The sequence below is a fragment of the Mytilus californianus genome, unplaced genomic scaffold (genome assembly GCF_021869535.1).
Source record: "Mytilus californianus isolate M0D057914Y unplaced genomic scaffold, xbMytCali1.0.p SCAF_2, whole genome shotgun sequence".
Lineage (NCBI taxonomy): Eukaryota > Metazoa > Mollusca > Bivalvia > Mytilida > Mytilidae > Mytilus > Mytilus californianus.
The window spans coordinates 13,151,271-13,174,803 of NW_026262668.1; the positions used below are offsets into that span (position 1 = coordinate 13,151,271).

A 23,533-nucleotide genomic window follows, 5' to 3' on the forward strand; every position below is an offset into this window, starting at 1 on the left:
GGACAATAGATGTCTCTTCAGTGATGCTCGAGGTCAAAATATTTGAAAATCCAAAGCTTATTACAAATATGAAGAGCTTAAAAACGGAAAAGGACTAAAAAGTATAGCCAAAATCAGGCAATAAATCAGAGCTTTGCATGAGGGAGATATATTCCTTAATTTAAGATAATTTCAAAATTTTGTAACAGCAAATTTTAGTAATACAAAATCCGTATTTTAGGTACTGGCTACTGGGCTGGTGATACCCTCGGAGACTAACAGTCCACCAGCAGAGGTATCGACCCAGTGATAGTTATTACATAAATGGTACCCATTTTTCTGCACTAGATTCGCATTTCGACAATAAATATCATGTTATTTGGTGAAAAGTCTTTATACCACAGCAGATTGGTATTATTTTTTTTTTCTTGTCTAGCTTCAATCAGAAACCACAAGTAGATGTAAATTTCAAAATAGCTTCTCAGATCAAAGACTGACATATGGGGGAAAACTGACAAAGAGAATATGATTTATTTCAGCACTGAAAACAAAAGCAAAAGCAACAACTTCCCGAGTTCATAAACATTGCGTGAAAATATACTTGTTTTCATTAGTACATGTATTTTGTCTACATTGATGCTCGAAGTATTCAATCATATTTAACAGTTGAATTCAAGTAATCATGTAATGTATTCTTCTTCTTTTTTTCAGAACCTACTAACTTTATAATTACCTTTGAGAAACATATAATTATTTTACATTTGATGAATCCTCAGAAATATTTATCAGCAAATTGATTTATATTTCATTCGGTATATTAATGTCATATTCGCCAAGTGCAGATTGCCATAGATCACATCACTGAAGCGCACATTTGACTTATTGATTGTTATATCATCGTTGAAAACAAATATAATTTTGGACATGATTTTAATTTACATTTGATAAATTCTCAGTTAGTAATAATTTTGTAATTTACAACACCTAGTGTTCTGTTTTTTCTAAACAATTTTGACACTATTGTAATGTGACATATACTTCCTACATATATTTACAGACATTTGACCTTCTAAATTATAAACTGTTTGCATTCCTGGTAGCGACAAATCAAGAACAGCAACTAAAAAAAACCGGTACGTTTATATAAATAAGAAGATGTGGTATGAGTGCCAATGAGACAACTCTCCATCCAAGTCACAATGTATAAAAAGTTAACAATTATAGGTCAAAGTACGGCTTTCAACACGGAGCCTTCAAAAGTTGGTTCACACCGAACAGCAAGCTATAAAGGGCCCCAAAATGACTAGTATAAAACAATTCAAACAGGAAAACCAACGGTCTAATCTATATAAGAAATGAGAAACAAGGAACATCTATAAACCACACCCTTGGTTTACCCTTGATTTACCCTTGATTTACCCTTGGTTTACCCTTGATTTATCCTTGGTTTACCCTTGGTTTACCCTTGGTTTACCCTTGATTTACCCTTGGTTTATCCTTGGTTTACCCTTGATTCAGAGAGTAGATACCAAGGGGGATCGAAAATCATTATTCAAATGTAAATCCCACTATGTCCAAAAATAAAATGACGTAAAGACAGAAAACAATAACAAACATTTCAAAGAAAAATGATTATTGAGCAAAACGAAACACCGAGGGTAAATTCGGATACTTCGCAAGGGTAGGCAACTTATGTTCCAACTGTGGCACCCGTCGTGTTTCTAATCCAAATTCATAACCGGTGATAGCTTTAACTTGTTTATGCTATTGGTATATCCCTTTACATACACATATACATTCACTTTTCTTCGAAATATTTACTGAAATTATGTTTCAAACTTGATGAAATGCCATGTTCATTTCTCGTTGTTTAAAAATAAATTTTAACTTATTCAGTATTAAATGTAGACTAATCTAGGTGCACTTCCAAACACGATAATATTAATCCAAATGTTTGCTTAAATTTTCGTGTTTTTTTTTTTTAATAGTGTCTCAAATTCTCTCATTTGATCTGTTGTCATAGACTTCACAAATCGAACAAACAGCTAACCTATCATGCAACTCATGCAACACATGTGTTGCATAATATTTGATTCCATTTCATTTAATGTTTTATTTTCTAGAAACAGCTGCTAACATTATTCTCTTTTTTATTTTATTTTGATGAATAAACAAAGGAAGATAACTCTACTTAATCAATAAGAATTTCTTTGAAAGTTTATGTGAAAGTTGAACATATTTTGGAAGATGTAACTATGAAACCGACATCTAACTAAACATACAAGGTTTAAAAGTATGTATGTTATAGGTTATTGTTCCAGTACATGTAAAATTTTACCGTGTAAGTGACCATTTATCTGCATTACTGAACAAGATTAAAGAGCATGTTAACAGTACTTATATATGTATATCACGGTATAAGACGAAGGGTCACTTTATTTCAGTGCAAATATCATTTTATCATGTTAGTGGTCTTTTTTTTTCAGTACCTGCATTATTGTACCTGCTTAATTAAATACGTTATAAATTCGTTCGACCGAAGCGCTTTTCTGGATTTACCTTCATCAGGAACGCTCAAACCTAAACATTGTAAAGCCAGTGATGTGTAAACACACTCAAACCTAAACATTGTAAAGCCAGTGATGTGTAAACACACTCAAACCTTAACATTGTAAAGCCAGTGATGTGTAAATACGCTCAAACCTAAACATTGTAAAGCCAGTGATGTGTAAACACACTCAAACCTAAACATTGTAAAGCCAGTGATGTGTAAACACACTCAAACCCAAACATTGTAAAGCCAGTGATGTGTAAACACACTCAAACCTAAACATTGTAAAGCCAGTGATGTGTAAACACACTCAAACCTAAACATTGTAAAGCCAGTGATGTGTAAACACACTTAAACCTAAACATTGTAAAGCCAATGACGTGTAAATACACTCAAACCTAAACATTGTAAAGCCAGTGATGTGTAAATACACTCAAACTTAACATTGTAAAGCCAGTGATGTGTAAACACACTCAAACCTAAACATTGTAAAGCCAGTGATGTGTAAATACACTCAAACCCAAACATTGTAAAGCCAGTGATGTGTTAACACACTCAAACCTAAACATTGTAAAGCCAGTGATGTGTAAACACACTCAAACCTAAACATTGTAAAGCCAGTGATGTGTAAACACACTCAAACCTAAACATTGTAAAGCCAGTGATGTGTAAATACGCTGCAATGTTAGGAGCTGTATGACCAAAAAGGACCTTAACAGAATAGCCAATGTACTTCATGTCAAATTTGCCTGAGGGAGTTTGAACTTTAATTTCTTTATAATTTCTTGATTTACGAACTGGAAATTTTGAATAAGAAAAAGTACCGAAGCACTGACTACTGAGCTGGTGATACCTTCGGGGTCTAACAATCCACAAGAAAAAGTAACGACCCAGTGCTATTAAATGTAATAAACACTTCACATAAATTTTGTTCGTCCAAAGTGCTTTTCTTGAATTACCTTCATCAGGAACGCTTAAACCAAAACATTTGAAAGCCAGGTTTTCGTAAAATGCTGCAACCTAAGGTGCTGTATGACAATTAACAGACTAGAAAAATTCATCTTTGTGCGTCTGAGGGAGTTAGAACCTTACTCTTTTAATATTTTTTTATAATTTATAAAGGAATTTCAAATAAGCTCTGTACATTTTTACTGATCTAAACTTCTTTTTGTATCTCGGTCGTTTTTCTAACATCGTTTATTTTATTTCAAATATTGAACGAGAATAGAGTCTTATAATTTTGAACTATATTTTCCTGTTTGAATGGTTTTACACTAGTCATTTATGAGGCCCTTTATAGCTTGCTGTTCGGTGTGAGCCAAGACTCCGTGTTGAAGGCCGTACTTTGACCTATAATGGTTTACTTTTACAAACTATGACTTGGATGGAGAGTTGTCTCATTGGCACTCATACCACATCTTTTTATATCTATATAGGAACGATAATGTTACTCTTTAACAAATCAATGCAACGAAAACCGTGATTCTAGATTTCTTTCGAGTCCTTGTTGAGATTATGCATGATGCCTTATTGATAAGGTTCCTTGACCAAGTTAACTCTTCAACCATATAACCTTGTTCAATCATATCTTTGGAGTAATTATTACTAACTTACGCAATACTTTTATCTGGTTTTAAAACCCCTTTTAAATTATGCGTGATGTATTGAAAAATTTGATTTGAGTCGTTTTCAAGTATCAAAACGGGCATTGTATATACACGTAAAAAAAGTGGGCGAAATGTTTAACGTCACAAGTACATATACAATACGCTGTTCGATGTGTACTTATTTAAACTGGAACACGTTCCTAGGTACTCTGATCTGTATCTGATAAGATATGTCACCTTAATAGAAGCCATGAAGTTCTCAGTTTGTCTCCAGGTCAGTAATAACACTTTCCCTTTTATGTGAATATCGGAGAAAAAGATATGCGAAATATCCTAAATTTTAACCTTTTCTCTATCATTGTTTTATTTTAATCAATATGTGAATACTGTCAGATAATTATGTCATCTCTGCCGATGTTACTTTTATGATTTGTCTTAACTCTGGGTAATTTGATGTTTGTTATACAATACGGGAACTTTTCCATTGTTGAAGATCGCGTAAAGTATATTTTGGTTAACGTGTGTTGTTGGGATGCTGTTTACCTCACATCTGTTTTAATCTTCGTAAATATCAATAATCTCACAGACCACTAAGTTCAATAATGACATCATGAAAAGATCAGTATAAGCATTTAAATGACAAACAATAAACCCACGTACACTTTTATGGAAGATCTCAGTTGCTTTTAACACTTTTTGCGAGAATAATCTGGAGGAGTCAACACGTCAATAGTATATCAATTAATATTAACTTCAAACATACAAATAACTACAATATTTACGAATATTTTAAAGCACATTTATAGATAAGTATAAGTTTCAATGTACGCACAGAACAAACTGTTCAGAGTAATATAGTTCTGGTTAGAGTTTCCAATAATATTCTCCAACTGATTGGTATAGAGTTCTATCCTGATAAGGGACTTAGCTCCGCAATATAAACAGGAGTTTCTTTATTCAATAGTTTCTAGAACGCAATTATCAAATGTTTCTTATGTAATATATTTATGCTAAGATTGTAGTTTTTAAATGGTTAGAAATCCTCTCTAGGGTACACTTACTTTGGAAAAGGAAACGAAATATCGCTACAATCTGATAAAGTATTAAACTGATTTGGAATTTTCTGCGTCCCAAAAAAATGGGGGCAGCAGATATCAAATGGAGAATCAAAACACGTGAGTCGAATTGATACCGCTAACATCATGACAAAAAAGATGAAAAGACAAACAACAGTCTACAAAACACCATACAAAAAAACTTAAGACAGAGCAACACGAATTGATATATGTATTATATTGAAATTTCTTTCGTTTTGTATTTTTATTTAGGTTTTGGCTGTTTGTTTCCTTCTTGAAACTGAATATTCCTTTGCCCGTGAATGTCTTTGTGTTCATAAGGGAACAGTCCTTCCTGTAGACCAGCATATTAATGTAACAGAACTACCTGGAGGGACATGTGTAGAAATCTTGAGGGAACATGTCCATTTCAAGAATGCAAACTGGACACATATAATGTATCAAGGTCATGTAAGTTATTGCTATAAAATGTTTGTTTTATAAAGAAATCTAAAGACAACCGTTACTGCAATTTCAAATGTGTTAATCTTTTATGGTTTTCCGAACGTATCTTAAAAGAAAATGAATATGCTATACTCTTACATTTTTCTTTAATTTTCCGGAAAGATAATTATTTATTATATATACAAATCCCAATTTAGTTTAAAAAGGGTTTAAAAGTACTTTTTTCTAGAAATATAAATTCCAATTTTTAACATGTAAACATATAATTTGAAGACAACTACCATTCTCTGGTGAATAAGGCAATTATTTTAACTCACATCTTAAATGATCTTAAATGTATTGTTAACAAAAAATATCCGAAAAAATTAAAAATAGACATCAAATATCAGCCTAACTTGTCTCTTGTCATATAAGACACCATCAAATCACCGCACATCTAAAACAAATCTTCATTGAACAGCAGTATCTTTCATTTTAAGATTATAAGCATCTATAAATATCCGTTTGATTATTTGCTTACCATTCAGATAAGAGTTTAATAAAAACATCTTAATTAACTGGGAGTGGGAGAGACATCAACTTTGGGAGATAAATAGATTTCGTACATTAATTTTCATTTCCGTTTCACTGCTCTAGCTTATGAAATGCTAAACTCAAACATGTTGTCAGGAAGGCCAACATTTATATATGATTTATTATTACAGCATGCATTTGTAGAAAAAGTTACAACAGCGTTCGATAAAGTTAAATGTGATGGTGAGTTGTACCTGTAAACTTTGTAAGGTGACTTTAGCTCTTGCTAGAATATTCGGATATAACGAAGCAGATCTGAGGTCAGAGATTACCCTCCTAACAAAAATAGTGTTGTAGGTAAATATACTGCCGCCTTTCTTTTGCCTTCTGTTATTTTTTCTAATTATAATTATAACAGAATTTCAAGATCCAACTTTTATTAATGTATCATTCTTCTAGCAGTGTAAACTTACAACTGCTGGTGAGTTATTAAACCCCAAGGTACCAAGGTATCATCAACAATGTAGTCAGTGCTTCGGTACGTACATGATTTAAAACATTTTTTTCTAAAATTTCACGTTCATAAATTAAAATATTACTTAGAACCAAGATTCTGACTCCCTCAGTCAAGTTGACTCTAAATGAATTTGACTATTCTTCAAGTCTATTTTGGTCATATATATCATCTACTTATTTATACAGATCTTGCTTTCAAATGTTAGGGTTTGAGCATTACTGATGAAGGAAAATCCAGAATATTACGAAGTTTCTCATGTTTCTCAAGGGCTATTGTTATTCATTTCCACACGTTTGGCTTAATGTAAAATAATTACAATTTTCACTCCAGGTTGACAGCTATTTTTATGTGTACCTACAGTTGGTTTGTAACATAATTGTCCATTTTGTGACAGTGATATTGGAATTTCAGTTTTCCAGTTGAGTTCTGCAATTCGTATTTTTCTAGACAAAATATACCTTATTTCGTGCTCCTATAGATTTCTATAACATTAATCATCTTGATCTTTCTCATTTATGAAAAGTCATGGTGACAAATTTGACTAACAACTCCGTTCCAAGCAAAGTTTTGTTCACGCCTTTTATCAAATGACATAAAGGTCCTTTTTCGTATACTAGGTTCCTGTAGCAAAGATGTTAAAGGTTAAACAATCATAGATACAGGTTTTATTGTAGCAAAATAATAGCCTGTTGAAGTAAAACTACTCTGCCAATAGTTCTATTGATTACAAAATAAAATTAAATTGTGGTTGTTTTAGATAAAAATGTTCCAATCACAACAACGATTGCATCAACAACAAGACAAACAACACTGTCACAATCAACAACTCAACCCTCAACGCCAGTGCACCATACAACGGCAATACCTGTAACGGCAACACTTCAGCACGGCACAACAGGACCACCAGCTCCCTATTGCCCTCCTACTACTGGAAAACCGTCGCATAATAATGTAAATTGTACTGGTGTTAGATTTTTAACAAGGAGTAATTGGGGAGCCTCTTCGCAGTATGAAAGAATAAACGACTTAACCAGACAGTTCTCATGTAGTGTAGATTTTGTTGTAGTTCATCACACTTTAGGGGATCGATGTGTAACCCTAGCTGATTGTGAACAAAGGATTAGAACAGATATTCAAAACTGGAAACATAGTAAGTATTGCTGTTATATGTAGTTACTAACATCTTGCATAATTTTAATATTTCATGTGGTTATGCACTACGTTTGGGATATTATACATTAATCTTTTATCACAACGCCGAAATTTCATGGCGAACATACTATTGGTAACATGTATAAAGTGACTTACAGGGCTCTGCGAGGATACTTTGTTTTATGAAAAAACTTAGTGGTGGAGATACTCTGAAATGTTGTTTTTAACGCATGTTTTGTTTTATTCTTGCTGACAAATAATTGTCGAATTTAACTCCATGCAGCGATCAATTCTTTGAAGCATTTTGTATTTGAACTTTTCATTACATTTTTTGTTTTATTTGCAAATACTGAACCCAAATGTTTTCAATTCATATTTCTCATATTCAAAAAGAGAAAATACAATTTGGGGCGAAATTGGTCCTAAAATGAAATGTATTTCAAACTGTCTATACTTTATATAATCAAATGTTTAATCTACTTAATTTTATATAAACATTTTGGTTTTATATATCATTTTCGCGGGTTATATTTTCATAAAAATCAATGAAATTCATTAAAACTACAAAACATCTAAAACCAAGACTCGCACATTATTAGAAATGAAATAGAGCACAATCGTCACCCAAATAAAATTCACACAGGAATCGTCATTCGTTGTCATGTATTAATTGGTAAAAACTATTTGGATCGACACCTGTATTTTATGCTATATAACAGTCAGGATTCTACTTCGTCAAAATTATCTCCCCATTACGCCAGTTCATTTTTATAATTGTAAAAAGGGAAGCCATTGTAGGGATGACGCGCTGCCAATTTAGCTCTTGAAAACCGATAAATTTATCCACATAGCACCATTACGATCCTTATATGCCAGTTGCATTTTAAAAGACAAATGTATACACTAGCTAATGAGCATCAGTTAATGTACTTGTCGGCATGCAGTCAACTTAAAACTATTATCTGATCGGTTGTCAGGTGGAATTTTCGAAAATTTATAAACATTTAAAAAAAATTCTAATTAAATATTTCGTGGAAGGGCAGACTAAAAATTTTCAGTGGTTGAAGACTATAAACCCTTATTATCACACACAAAAAATTAAGTTTCTTCGAAGATATGCATTTTTAAGATCCAACTTAAAAGTCTGTCGTCAAATACTTTAAGTAAAAATTTGCTATTCGAACACACCTACTCTGTTTTTATGATTCATCAGAAAGGTATTTGCTTGACCCATATATTGCATTTTTTAGTACTGTGAATTTTTGATGTTATAAAGTCAACCTGTAGCCTTGATATATAAAAATGATAGAATCTGAAGCGATATGATGTATCAAATACTCTTGCTTTATACGTTTTCAAGACAAAATATACAACTCAAACACGCCCTAACATTATAAGGTGCACTCAATTTTCTCTTTTCGATGCAAGTGTTACCCATTTTTTGGAATTTTTTCTTGAGTCACATAATGGAAGGGCAGAAACGAAAATTAAGGAACAAATAGATTGATATGTTCTACGTCCGTGATAAATTTTTTTAAGAATCGGAGGTTATGCATTTTTTAGATCCAACTGAATAGACACCCATGTCGTCGACTTGATATCTAATTGTTCTGCTTAATTATGTAATAGATAAATTGAAAACTTTTGCAGATGGTGTTTTATGATAAAATACTTCGTAATTTAGTCGAAAACTGTCATTTTAGTTGTTTCTATTAACTTTTAAATTTTTTGTTACTATAGCAAACATTACAGTAAGCATTTATCGCCTTCTCTAACAAAGAGCTTCGATTCTTTTGTTCTATTTCAACTGGGTTTCCGCCTGATAAGCTACAAATCTTCCTGACATTTGTCTAGTTTTGATAAATCTAAATAGTTTCGTTTGTGGTGTCACTTTAAAGATATCACAGTAAAATTGTGTCATCAAAACTTAGCTAGTATTCACATGTTCGATGAATCACTTTGTTGTGATGTTTTAAAAAATGTAATTGTATGATTTCAATTGGTTTTGCTTTCTTTGAAATTACTAGGCCATATCAGCCCAGAACGTACCTTTTCATTTCAGAACTGTTTTTACGACTAACTGATATTTTTAATAACTTTAAGCATAGAAATATAAACTAATATGAAAAAAATACTTCTTTAGTATCTTTCAGTTGTTTGTATATCATGAATGTGATTGTACACAATGTATGTGATTGTACACAATGTATGTGATTGTACACAATGTTTTTGATTGTACACAATGTATGTGTTTGTACACAATGTATGTGATTGTACACAATGTACTTACAGGACAATTTAACTTTGCCATCGGTGGTGATGGAACAATCTACGAATTAAATGGTTTTAATAGTGTTGCAAAACATGCCAATTCCTTTGACAACATATCATTAGGTATGTATATCGTTTGACATTATATCATTAGGTATGTATATCGTTTGACAACATATCATTGGGTATGTATATCGTTTGACAACATATCATTAGGTATGTATATCGTTTGACAACATATTAATAGGTATGTTTATCGTTTGACAACATATTAATAGGTATGTATATCGTTTAACAACATATCATTAGGTATGTATATCGTTTAACAACATATCATTAGGTATGTATATCGTTTGACAACATATTGATAGGTATGTATATCGTTTAACAACATATTAATAGGTATGTATATCGTTTGACAACATATTAATAGGTATGTATATCGTTTAACAACATATCATTAGGTATGTATATCGTTTAACAACATATCATTAGGTATGTATATCGTTTGACAACATATTAATAGGTATGTATATCGTTTAACAACATATCAGTAGGTATGTATATCGTTTAACAACATATCATTAGGTATGTATATCGTTAAACAACATATTAATAGGTATGTATATCGTTTGACAACATATTAATAGGTATGTATATCGTTTGACAACATATTAATAGGTATTTATATCGTTTAACAACATATTAATAGGTATGTATATCGTTTGACAACATATCATTAGGTATGTATATCGTTTGACAACATATTAATAGGTATGTATATCGTTTAACAACATATCATTAGGTATGTATATCGTTTGACAACATATGAATAGGTATGTATATCGTTTAACAACATATCATTAGGTATGTATATCGTTTAACAACATATCATTAGGTATGTATATCGTTTGACAACATATTAATAGGTATGTATATCGTTTGACAACATATCATTAGGTATGTATATCGTTTGACAACATATTAATAGGTATGTATATCGTTTAACAACATATCATTAGGTATGTATATCGTTTGACAACATATTAATAGGTATGTATATCGTTTAACAACATATCATTAGGTATGTATATCGTTTGACAACATATTAATAGGTATGTATATCGTTTAACAACATATCATTAGGTATGTCTATCGTTTGACAACATATTAATAGGTATGTATATCGTTTAACAACATATCGTTAGGTATGTATATCGTTTAACAACATATCATTAGTTATGTATATCGTTTAACAACATATCATTAGGTATGTATATCGTTTGACAACATATTAGTAGGTATGTATATCGTTTAACAACATATCATTAGGTATGTATATCGTTTAACAACATATCATTAGGTATGTATATCGTTTGACAACATATCATTAGGTATGTATATCGTTTAATAACATATCATTAGGTATGTATATCGTTTGACAACATATTAATAGGTATGTATATCGTTTGACAACATATCATTAGGTATGTATATCGTTTAACAACATATTAATAGGTATGTATATCGTTTAACAACATATCATTAGGTATGTACATCGTTTAACAACATATCATTAGGTATGTATATCGTTTGACAACATATTAATAGGTATGTATATCGTTTGACAACATATTAATAGGTATGTATATCGTTTAACAACATATCATTAGGTATGTATATCGTTTAACAACATATCATTAGGTATGTATATCGTTTGACAACATATTGATAGGTATGTATATCGTTTAACAACATATTAATAGGTATGTATATCGTTTGACAACATATTAATAGGTATGTATATCGTTTGACAACATATTAATAGGTATGTATATCGTTTAACAACATATCATTAGGTATGTATATCGTTTGACAACATATTAGTAGGTATGTATATCGTTTAATAACATATCATTAGGTATGTATATCGTTTAACAACATATCATTAGGTATGTATATCGTTTGACAACATATCATTAGGTATGTATATCGTTTAATAACATATCATTAGGTATGTATATCGTTTGACAACATATTAATAGGTATGTATATCGTTTGACAACATATCATTAGGTATGTATATCGTTTAACAACATATTAATAGGTATGTATATCGTTTAACAACATATCATTAGGTATGTATATCGTTTAACAACATATCATTAGGTATGTATATCGTTTGACAACATATTAATAGGTATGTATATCGTTTGACAACATATTAATAGGTATGTATATCGTTTAACAACATATCATTAGGTATGTATATCGTTTAACAACATATCATTAGGTATGTATATCGTTTGACAACATATTGATAGGTATGTATATCGTTTAACAACATATTAATAGGTATGTATATCGTTTGACAACATATTAATAGGTATGTATATCGTTTGACAACATATTAATAGGTATGTATATCGTTTAACAACATATCATTAGGTATGTATATCGTTTAACAACATATCATTAGGTATGTATATCGTTTGACAACATATTAATAGGTATGTATATCGTTTAACAACATATCATTAGGTATGTATATCGTTTAACAACATATCATTAGGTATGTATATCGTTTAACAACATATTAATAGGTATGTATATCGTTTGACAACATATTAATAGGTATGTATATCGTTTGACAACATATTAATAGGTATTTATATCGTTTAACAACATATCATTAGGTATGTATATCGTTTAACAACATATCATTAGGTATGTATATCGTTTGACAACATATTAATAGGTATGTATATCGTTTAACAACATATCATTAGGTATGTATATCGTTTAACAACATATCATTGGGTATGTATATCGTTTGACAACATATTAAAAGGTATGTATATCGTTTGACAACATATCATTAGGTATGTATATCGTTTGACAACATATTAATAGGTATGTATATCGTTTGACAACATATCATTAGGTATGTATATCGTTTGACAACATATTAATTGGTATGTATATCGTTTAACAACATATCATTAGGTATGTATATCGTTTGACATTATATCATTAGGTATGTATATCGTTTGACAACATATCATTGGGTATGTATATCGTTTGACAACATATCATTAGGTATGTATATCGTTTGACAATATATCATTAGGTATGTATATCGTTTGACAACATATCATTAGGTATGTATATCGTTTAACAACATATCATTAGGTATGTATATCGTTTAACAACATATCATTAGGTATGTATATCGTTTGACAACATATCATTAGGTATGTATATCGTTTAACAACATATCATTAGGTATGTATATCGTTTGACAACATATTAATAAGTATGTATATCATTTGACAACATATCATTAGGTATGTATATCGTTTAACAACATATCATTAGGTATGTATATCGTTTGACAACATATTAATAGGTATGTATATCGTTTGACAACATATCATTAGGTATGTATATCGTTTAACAACATATCATTAGGTATGTATATCGTTTGACAACATATTAATAGGTATGTATATCGTTTGACAACATATCATTAGGTATGTATATCGTTTGACAACATATTAATAGGTATGTATATCGTTTGACAACATATTAATAGGTATGTATATCGTTTGACAACATATTAATAGGTATGTATATCGTTTGACAACATATCATTAGGTATGTATATCATTTGACAACATATTAATAGGTATGTATATCGTTTGACAACATATCATTAGGTATGTATATCGTTTAACAACATATCATTAGGTATGTATATCGTTTAACAACATATCATTAGGTATGTATATCGTTTGACAACATATTAATAGGTATGTATATCGTTTGACAACATATCATTAGGTATGTACATCGTTTGACAACATATTAATAGGTATGTATATCGTTTGACAACATATCATTAGGTATGTATATCGTTTGACAGCATATTAATAGGTATGTATATCGTTTGACAACATATCATTAGGTATGTATATCGTTTGACAACATATCATTAGGTATGTATATCGTTTAACAACACATCATTAGGTATGTATATCGTTTGACAACATATTAATAGGTATGTATATCGTTTGACAACATATCATTAGGTATGTATATCGTTTGACAACATATTAATAGGTATGTATATCGTTTGACAACATATCATTAGGTATGTATATCGTTTGACAACATATTAATAGGTATGTATATCGTTTGACAACATATCATTAGGTATGTATATCATTTGACAACATATTAATAGGTATGTATATCGTTTGACAACATATCATTAGGTATGTATATCGTTTAACAACATATCATTAGGTATGTATATCGTTTGACAACATATTAATAGGTATGTATATCGTTTGACAACATATCATTAGGTATGTATATCGTTTGACAACATATTAATAGGTATGTATATCGTTTGACAACATATCATTAGGTATGTATATCATTTGACAACATATTAATAGGTATGTATATCGTTTGACAACATATCATTAGGTATGTATATCGTTTAACAACATATCATTAGGTATGTATATCGTTTGACAACATATTAATAGGTATGTATATCGTTTGACAACATATCATTAGGTATGTATATCGTTTGACAACATATTAATAGGTATGTATATCGTTTGACAACATATCATTAGGTATGTATATCGTTTGACAACATATTAATAGGTATGTATATCGTTTGACAACATATCATTAGGTATGTATATCGTTTGACAACATATCATTAGGTATGTATATCGTTTAATAACATATCATTAGGTATGTATATCGTTTGACAACATATTAATAGGTATGTATATCGTTTGACAACATATCATTAGGTATGTATATCGTTTAACAACATATTAATAGGTATGTATATCGTTTAACAACATATCATTAGGTATGTATATCGTTTAACAACATATCATTAGGTATGTATATCGTTTGACAACATATTAATAGGTATGTATATCGTTTAACAACATATCAGTAGGTATGTATATCGTTTAACAACATATCATTAGGTATGTATATCGTTTAACAACATATTAATAGGTATGTATATCGTTTGACAACATATTAATAGGTATGTATATCGTTTGACAACATATTAATAGGTATTTATATCGTTTAACAACATATTAATAGGTATGTATATCGTTTGACAACATATCATTAGGTATGTATATCGTTTGACAACATATTAATAGTAATGTATATCGTTTAACAACATATCATTAGGTATGTATATCGTTTGACAACATATGAATAGGTATGTATATCGTTTAACAACATATCATTAGGTATGTATATCGTTTAACAACATATCATTAGGTATGTATATCGTTTGACAACATATTAATAGGTATGTATATCGTTTGACAACATATCATTAGGTATGTATATCGTTTGACAACATATTAATAGGTATGTATATCGTTTAACAACATATCATTAGGTATGTATATCGTTTGACAACATATTAATAGGTATGTATATCGTTTAACAACATATCATTAGGTATGTATATCGTTTGACAACATATTAATAGGTATGTATATCGTTTGACAACATATCATTAGGTATGTCTATCGTTTGACAACATATTAATAGGTATGTATATCGTTTAACAACATATCGTTAGGTATGTATATCGTTTAACAACATATCATTAGGTATGTATATCGTTTAACAACATATCTTTAGGTATGTATATCGTTTGACAACATATTAGTAGGTATGTATATCGTTTAACAACATATCATTAGGTATGTATATCGTTTAACAACATATCATTAGGTATGTATATCGTTTGACAACATATCATTAGGTATGTATATCGTTTAATAACATATCATTAGGTATGTATATCGTTTGACAACATATTAATAGGTATGTATATCGTTTGACAACATATCATTAGGTATGTATATCGTTTAACAACATATTAATAGGTATGTATATCGTTTAACAACATATCATTAGGTATGTACATCGTTTAACAACATATCATTAGGTATGTATATCGTTTGACAACATATTAATAGGTATGTATATCGTTTGACAACATATTAATAGGTATGTATATCGTTTAACAACATATCATTAGGTATGTATATCGTTTAACAACATATCATTAGGTATGTATATCGTTTGACAACATATTGATAGGTATGTATATCGTTTAACAACATATTAATAGGTATGTATATCGTTTGACAACATATTAATAGGTATGTATATCGTTTGACAACATATTAATAGGTATGTATATCGTTTAACAACATATCATTAGGTATGTATATCGTTTGACAACATATTAGTAGGTATGTATATCGTTTAATAACATATCATTAGGTATGTATATCGTTTAACAACATATCATTAGGTATGTATATCGTTTGACAACATATCATTAGGTATGTATATCGTTTAATAACATATCATTAGGTATGTATATCGTTTGACAACATATTAATAGGTATGTATATCGTTTGACAACATATCATTAGGTATGTATATCGTTTAACAACATATTAATAGGTATGTATATCGTTTAACAACATATCATTAGGTATGTATATCGTTTAACAACATATCATTAGGTATGTATATCGTTTGACAACATATTAATAGGTATGTATATCGTTTGACAACATATTAATAGGTATGTATATCGTTTAACAACATATCATTAGGTATGTATATCGTTTAACAACATATCATTAGGTATGTATATCGTTTGACAACATATTGATAGGTATGTATATCGTTTAACAGCATACTAATAGGTATGTATATCGTTTGACAACATATTAATAGGTATGTATATCGTTTGACAACATATTAATAGGTATGTATATCGTTTAACAACATATTATTAGGTATGTATATCGTTTAACAACATATCATTAGGTATGTATATCGTTTGACAACATATTAATAGGTATGTATATCGTTTAACAACATATCATTAGGTATGTATATCGTTTAACAACATATCATTAGGTATGTATATCGTTTAACAACATATTGATAGGTATGTATATCGTTTGACAACATATTAATAGGTATGTATATCGTTTGACAACATATTAATAGGTATTTATATCGTTTAACAACATATCATTAGGTATGTATATCGTTTAACAACATATCATTAGGTATGTATATCGTTTGACAACATATTAATAGGTATGTATATCGTTTAACAACATATCATTAGGTATGTATATCGTTTAACAACATATCATTGGGTATGTATATCGTTTGACAACATATTAAAAGGTATGTATATCGTTTGACAACATATCATTAGGTATGTATATCGTTTGACAACATATTAATAGGTATGTATATCGTTTGACAACATATCATTAGGTATGTATATCGTTTGACAACATATTAATAGGTATGTATATCGTTTAACAACATATCATTAGGTATGTATATCGTTTGACATTATATCATTAGGTATGTATATCGTTTGACAACATATCATTGGGTATGTATATCGTTTGACAACATATCATTAGGTATGTATATCGTTTGACAATATATCATTAGGTATGTATATCGTTTGACAACATATCATTAGGTATGTATATCGTTTAACATCATATCATTAGGTATGTATATCGTTTAACAACATATCATTAGGTATGTATATCGTTTGACAACATATCATTAGGTATGTATATCGTTTAACAACATATCATTAGGTATGTATATCGTTTGACAACATATTAATAGGTATGTATATCATTTGACAACATATCATTAGGTATGTATATCGTTTAACAACATATCATTAGGTATGTATATCGTTTGACAACATATTAATAGGTATGTATATCGTTTGACAACATATCATTAGGTATGTATATCGTTTAACAACATATCATTAGGTATGTATATCGTTTGACAACATATTAATAGGTATGTATATCGTTTGACAACATATCATTAGGTATGTATATCGTTTGACAACATATTAATAGGTATGTATATCGTTTGACAACATATTAATAGGTATGTATATCGTTTGACAACATATTAATAGGTATGTATATCGTTTGACAACATATCATTAGGTATGTATATCATTTGACAACATATTAATAGGTATGTATATCGTTTGACAACATATCATTAGGTATGTATATCGTTTAACAACATATCATTAGGTATGTATATCGTTTAACAACATATCATTAGGTATGTATATCGTTTGACAACATATTAATAGGTATGTATATCGTTTGACAACATATCATTAGGTATGTATATCGTTTGACAACATATTAATAGGTATGTATATCGTTTGACAACATATCATTAGGTATGTTTATCGTTTGACAACATATTAATAGGTATGTATATCGTTTGACAACATATCATTAGGTATGTATATCGTTTGACAACATATCATTAGGTATGTATATCGTTTAACAACATATCATTAGGTATGTATATCGTTTGACAACATATTAATAGGTATGTATATCGTTTGACAACATATCATTAGGTATGTATATCGTTTGACAACATATTAATAGGTATGTATATCGTTTGACAACATATCATTAGGTATGTATATCGTTTGACAACATATTAATAGGTATGTATATCGTTTGACAACATATCATTAGGTATGTATATCGTTTGACAACATATTAATAGGTATGTATATCGTTTAACAACATATCATTAGGTATGTATATCGTTTAACAACATATCATTAGGTATGTATATCGTTTGACAACATATTGATAGGTATGTATATCGTTTAACAACATATTAATAGGTATGTATATCGTTTGACAACATATTAATAGGTATGTATATCGTTTGACAACATATTAATAGGTATGTATATCGTTTAACAACATATCATTAGGTATGTATATCGTTTAACAACATATCATTAGGTATGTATATCGTTTGACAACATATTAATAGGTATGTATATCGTTTAACAACATATCATTAGGTATGTATATCGTTTAACAACATATCATTAGGTATGTATATCGTTTAACAACATATTAATAGGTATGTATATCGTTTGACAACATATTAATAGGTATGTATATCGTTTGACAACATATTAATAGGTATTTATATCGTTTAACAACATATCATTAGGTATGTATATCGTTTAACAACATATCATTAGGTATGTATATCGTTTGACAACATATTAATAGGTATGTATATCGTTTAACAACATATCATTAGGTATGTATATCGTTTAACAACATATCATTGGGTATGTATATCGTTTGACAACATATTAAAAGGTATGTATATCGTTTGACAACATATCATTAGGTATGTATATCGTTTGACAACATATTAATAGGTATGTATATCGTTTGACAACATATCATTAGGTATGTATATCGTTTGACAACATATTAATTGGTATGTATATCGTTTAACAACATATCATTAGGTATGTATATCGTTTGACATTATATCATTAGGTATGTATATCGTTTGACAACATATCATTGGGTATGTATATCGTTTGACAACATATCATTAGGTATGTATATCGTTTGACAATATATCATTAGGTATGTATATCGTTTGACAACATATCATTAGGTATGTATATCGTTTAACAACATATCATTAGGTATGTATATCGTTTAACAACATATCATTAGGTATGTATATCGTTTGACAACATATCATTAGGTATGTATATCGTTTAACAACATATCATTAGGTATGTATATCGTTTGACAACATATTAATAAGTATGTATATCATTTGACAACATATCATTAGGTATGTATATCGTTTAACAACATATCATTAGGTATGTATATCGTTTGACAACATATTAATAGGTATGTATATCGTTTGACAACATATCATTAGGTATGTATATCGTTTAACAACATATCATTAGGTATGTATATCGTTTGACAACATATTAATAGGTATGTATATCGTTTGACAACATATCATTAGGTATGTATATCGTTTGACAACATATTAATAGGTATGTATATCGTTTGACAACATATTAATAGGTATGTATATCGTTTGACAACATATTAATAGGTATGTATATCGTTTGACAACATATCATTAGGTATGTATATCATTTGACAACATATTAATAGGTATGTATATCGTTTGACAACATATCATTAGGTATGTATATCGTTTAACAACATATCATTAGGTATGTATATCGTTTAACAACATATCATTAGGTATGTATATCGTTTGACAACATATTAATAGGTATGTATATCGTTTGACAACATATCATTAGGTATGTATATCGTTTGACAACATATTAATAGGTATGTATATCGTTTGACAACATATCATTAGGTATGTATATCGTTTGACAACATATTAATAGGTATGTATATCGTTTGACAACATATCATTAGGTATGTATATCGTTTGACAACATATCATTAGGTATGTATATCGTTTAACAACACATCATTAGGTATGTATATCGTTTGACAACATATTAATAGGTATGTATATCGTTTGACAACATATCATTAGGTATGTATATCGTTTGACAACATATTAATAGGTATGTATATCGTTTGACAACATATCATTAGGTATGTATATCGTTTGACAACATATTAATAGGTATGTATATCGTTTGACAACATATCATTAGGTATGTATATCATTTGACAACATATTAATAGGTATGTATATCGTTTGACAACATATCATTAGGTATGTATATCGTTTAACAACATATCATTAGGTATGTATATCGTTTGACAACATATTAATAGGTATGTATATCGTTTGACAACATATCATTAGGTATGTATATCGTTTGACAACATATTAATAGGTATGTATATCGTTTGACAACATATCATTAGGTATGTATATCATTTGACAACATATTAATAGGTATGTATATCGTTTGACAACATATCATTAGGTATGTATATCGTTTAACAACATATCATTAGGTATGTATATCGTTTGACAACATATTAATAGGTATGTATATCGTTTGACAACATATCATTAGGTATGTATATCGTTTGACAACATATTAATAGGTATGTATATCGTTTGACAACATATCATTAGGTATGTATATCGTTTGACAACATATTAATAGGTATGTATATCGTTTGACAACATATCATTAGGTATGTATATCGTTTGACAACATATCATTAGGTATGTATATCGTTTAATAACATATCATTAGGTATGTATATCGTTTGACAACATATTAATAGGTATGTATATCGTTTGACAACATATCATTAGGTATGTATATCGTTTAACAACATATTAATAGGTATGTATATCGTTTAACAACATATCATTAGGTATGTATATCGTTTAACAACATATCATTAGGTATGTATATCGTTTGACAACATATTAATAGGTATGTTTATCGTTTGACAACATATTAATAGGTATGTATATCGTTTAACAACATATCATTAGGTATGTATATCGTTTAACAACATATCATTAGGTATGTATATCGTTTGACAACATATTGATAGGTATGTATATCGTTTAACAACATATTAATAGGTATGTATATCGTTTGACAACATATTAATAGGTATGTATATCGTTTAACAACATATCATTAGGTATGTATATCGTTTAACAACATATCATTAGGTATGTATATCGTTTGACAACATATTAATAGGTATGTATATCGTTTAACAACATATCAGTAGGTATGTATATCGTTTAACAACATATCATTAGGTATGTATATCGTTTAACAACATATTAATAGGTATGTATATCGTTTGACAACATATTAATAGGTATGTATATCGTTTGACAACATATTAATAGGTATTTATATCGTTTAACAACATATTAATAGGTATGTATATCGTTTGACAACATATCATTAGGTATGTATATCGTTTGACAACATATTAATAGTAATGTATATCGTTTAACAACATATCATTAGGTATGTATATCGTTTGACAACATATGAATAGGTATGTATATCGTTTAACAACATATCATTAGGTATGTATATCGTTTAACAACATATCATTAGGTATGTATATCGTTTGACAACATATTAATAGGTATGTATATCGTTTGACAACATATCATTAGGTATGTATATCGTTTGACAACATATTAATAGGTATGTATATCGTTTAACAACATATCATTAGGTATGTATATCGTTTGACAACATATTAATAGGTATGTATATCGTTTAACAACATATCATTAGGTATGTATATCGTTTGACAACATATTAATAGGTATGTATATCGTTTGACAACATATCATTAGGTATGTCTATCGTTTGACAACATATTAATAGGTATGTATATCGTTTAACAACATATCGTTAGGTATGTATATCGTTTAACAACATATCATTAGGTATGTATATCGTTTAACAACATATCTTTAGGTATGTATATCGTTTGACAACATATTAGTAGGTATGTATATCGTTTAACAACATATCATTAGGTATGTATATCGTTTAACAACATATCATTAGGTATGTATATCGTTTGACAACATATCATTAGGTATGTATATCGTTTAATAACATATCATTAGGTATGTATATCGTTTGACAACATATTAATAGGTATGTATATCGTTTGACAACATATCATTAGGTATGTATATCGTTTAACAACATATTAATAGGTATGTATATCGTTTAACAACATATCATTAGGTATGTACATCGTTTAACAACATATCATTAGGTATGTATATCGTTTGACAACATATTAATAGGTATGTATATCGTTTGACAACATATTAATAGGTATGTATATCGTTTAACAACATATCATTAGGTATGTATATCGTTTAACAACATATCATTAGGTATGTATATCGTTTGACAACATATTGATAGGTATGTATATCGTTTAACAACATATTAATAGGTATGTATATCGTTTGACAACATATTAATAGGTATGTATATCGTTTGACAACATATTAATAGGTATGTATATCGTTTAACAACATATCATTAGGTATGTATATCGTTTGACAACATATTAGTAGGTATGTATATCGTTTAATAACATATCATTAGGTATGTATATCGTTTAACAACATATCATTAGGTATGTATATCGTTTGACAACATATCATTAGGTATGTATATCGTTTAATAACATATCATTAGGTATGTATATCGTTTGACAACATATTAATAGGTATGTATATCGTTTGACAACATATCATTAGGTATGTATATCGTTTAACAACATATTAATAGGTATGTATATCGTTTAACAACATATCATTAGGTATGTATATCGTTTAACAACATATCATTAGGTATGTATATCGTTTGACAACATATTAATAGGTATGTATATCGTTTGACAACATATTAATAGGTATGTATATCGTTTAACAACATATCATTAGG

General features: G+C 28.9%; 1 protein-coding gene across 1 annotated transcript in view; it reads left to right on the forward strand.

Moving 5' to 3' along the window:
• The first annotated feature begins 2,204 nt into the window (after window positions 1-2,204).
• Window positions 2,205-23,533, forward strand: part of LOC127729274 (peptidoglycan-recognition protein SC2-like) — a 47,200-nt gene continuing 25,871 nt past the window's right edge. Inside the window, exons 1-5 of the mRNA XM_052237009.1 lie at window positions 2,205-2,272; window positions 5,466-5,663; window positions 6,362-6,413; window positions 7,445-7,837; window positions 10,132-10,233. Of these exons, the coding sequence (XP_052092969.1) occupies window positions 5,649-5,663; window positions 6,362-6,413; window positions 7,445-7,837; window positions 10,132-10,233 (562 nt within the window). The 5' untranslated portion in view covers window positions 2,205-2,272; window positions 5,466-5,648. The remainder of the gene's footprint in view (window positions 2,273-5,465; window positions 5,664-6,361; window positions 6,414-7,444; window positions 7,838-10,131; window positions 10,234-23,533) is intronic.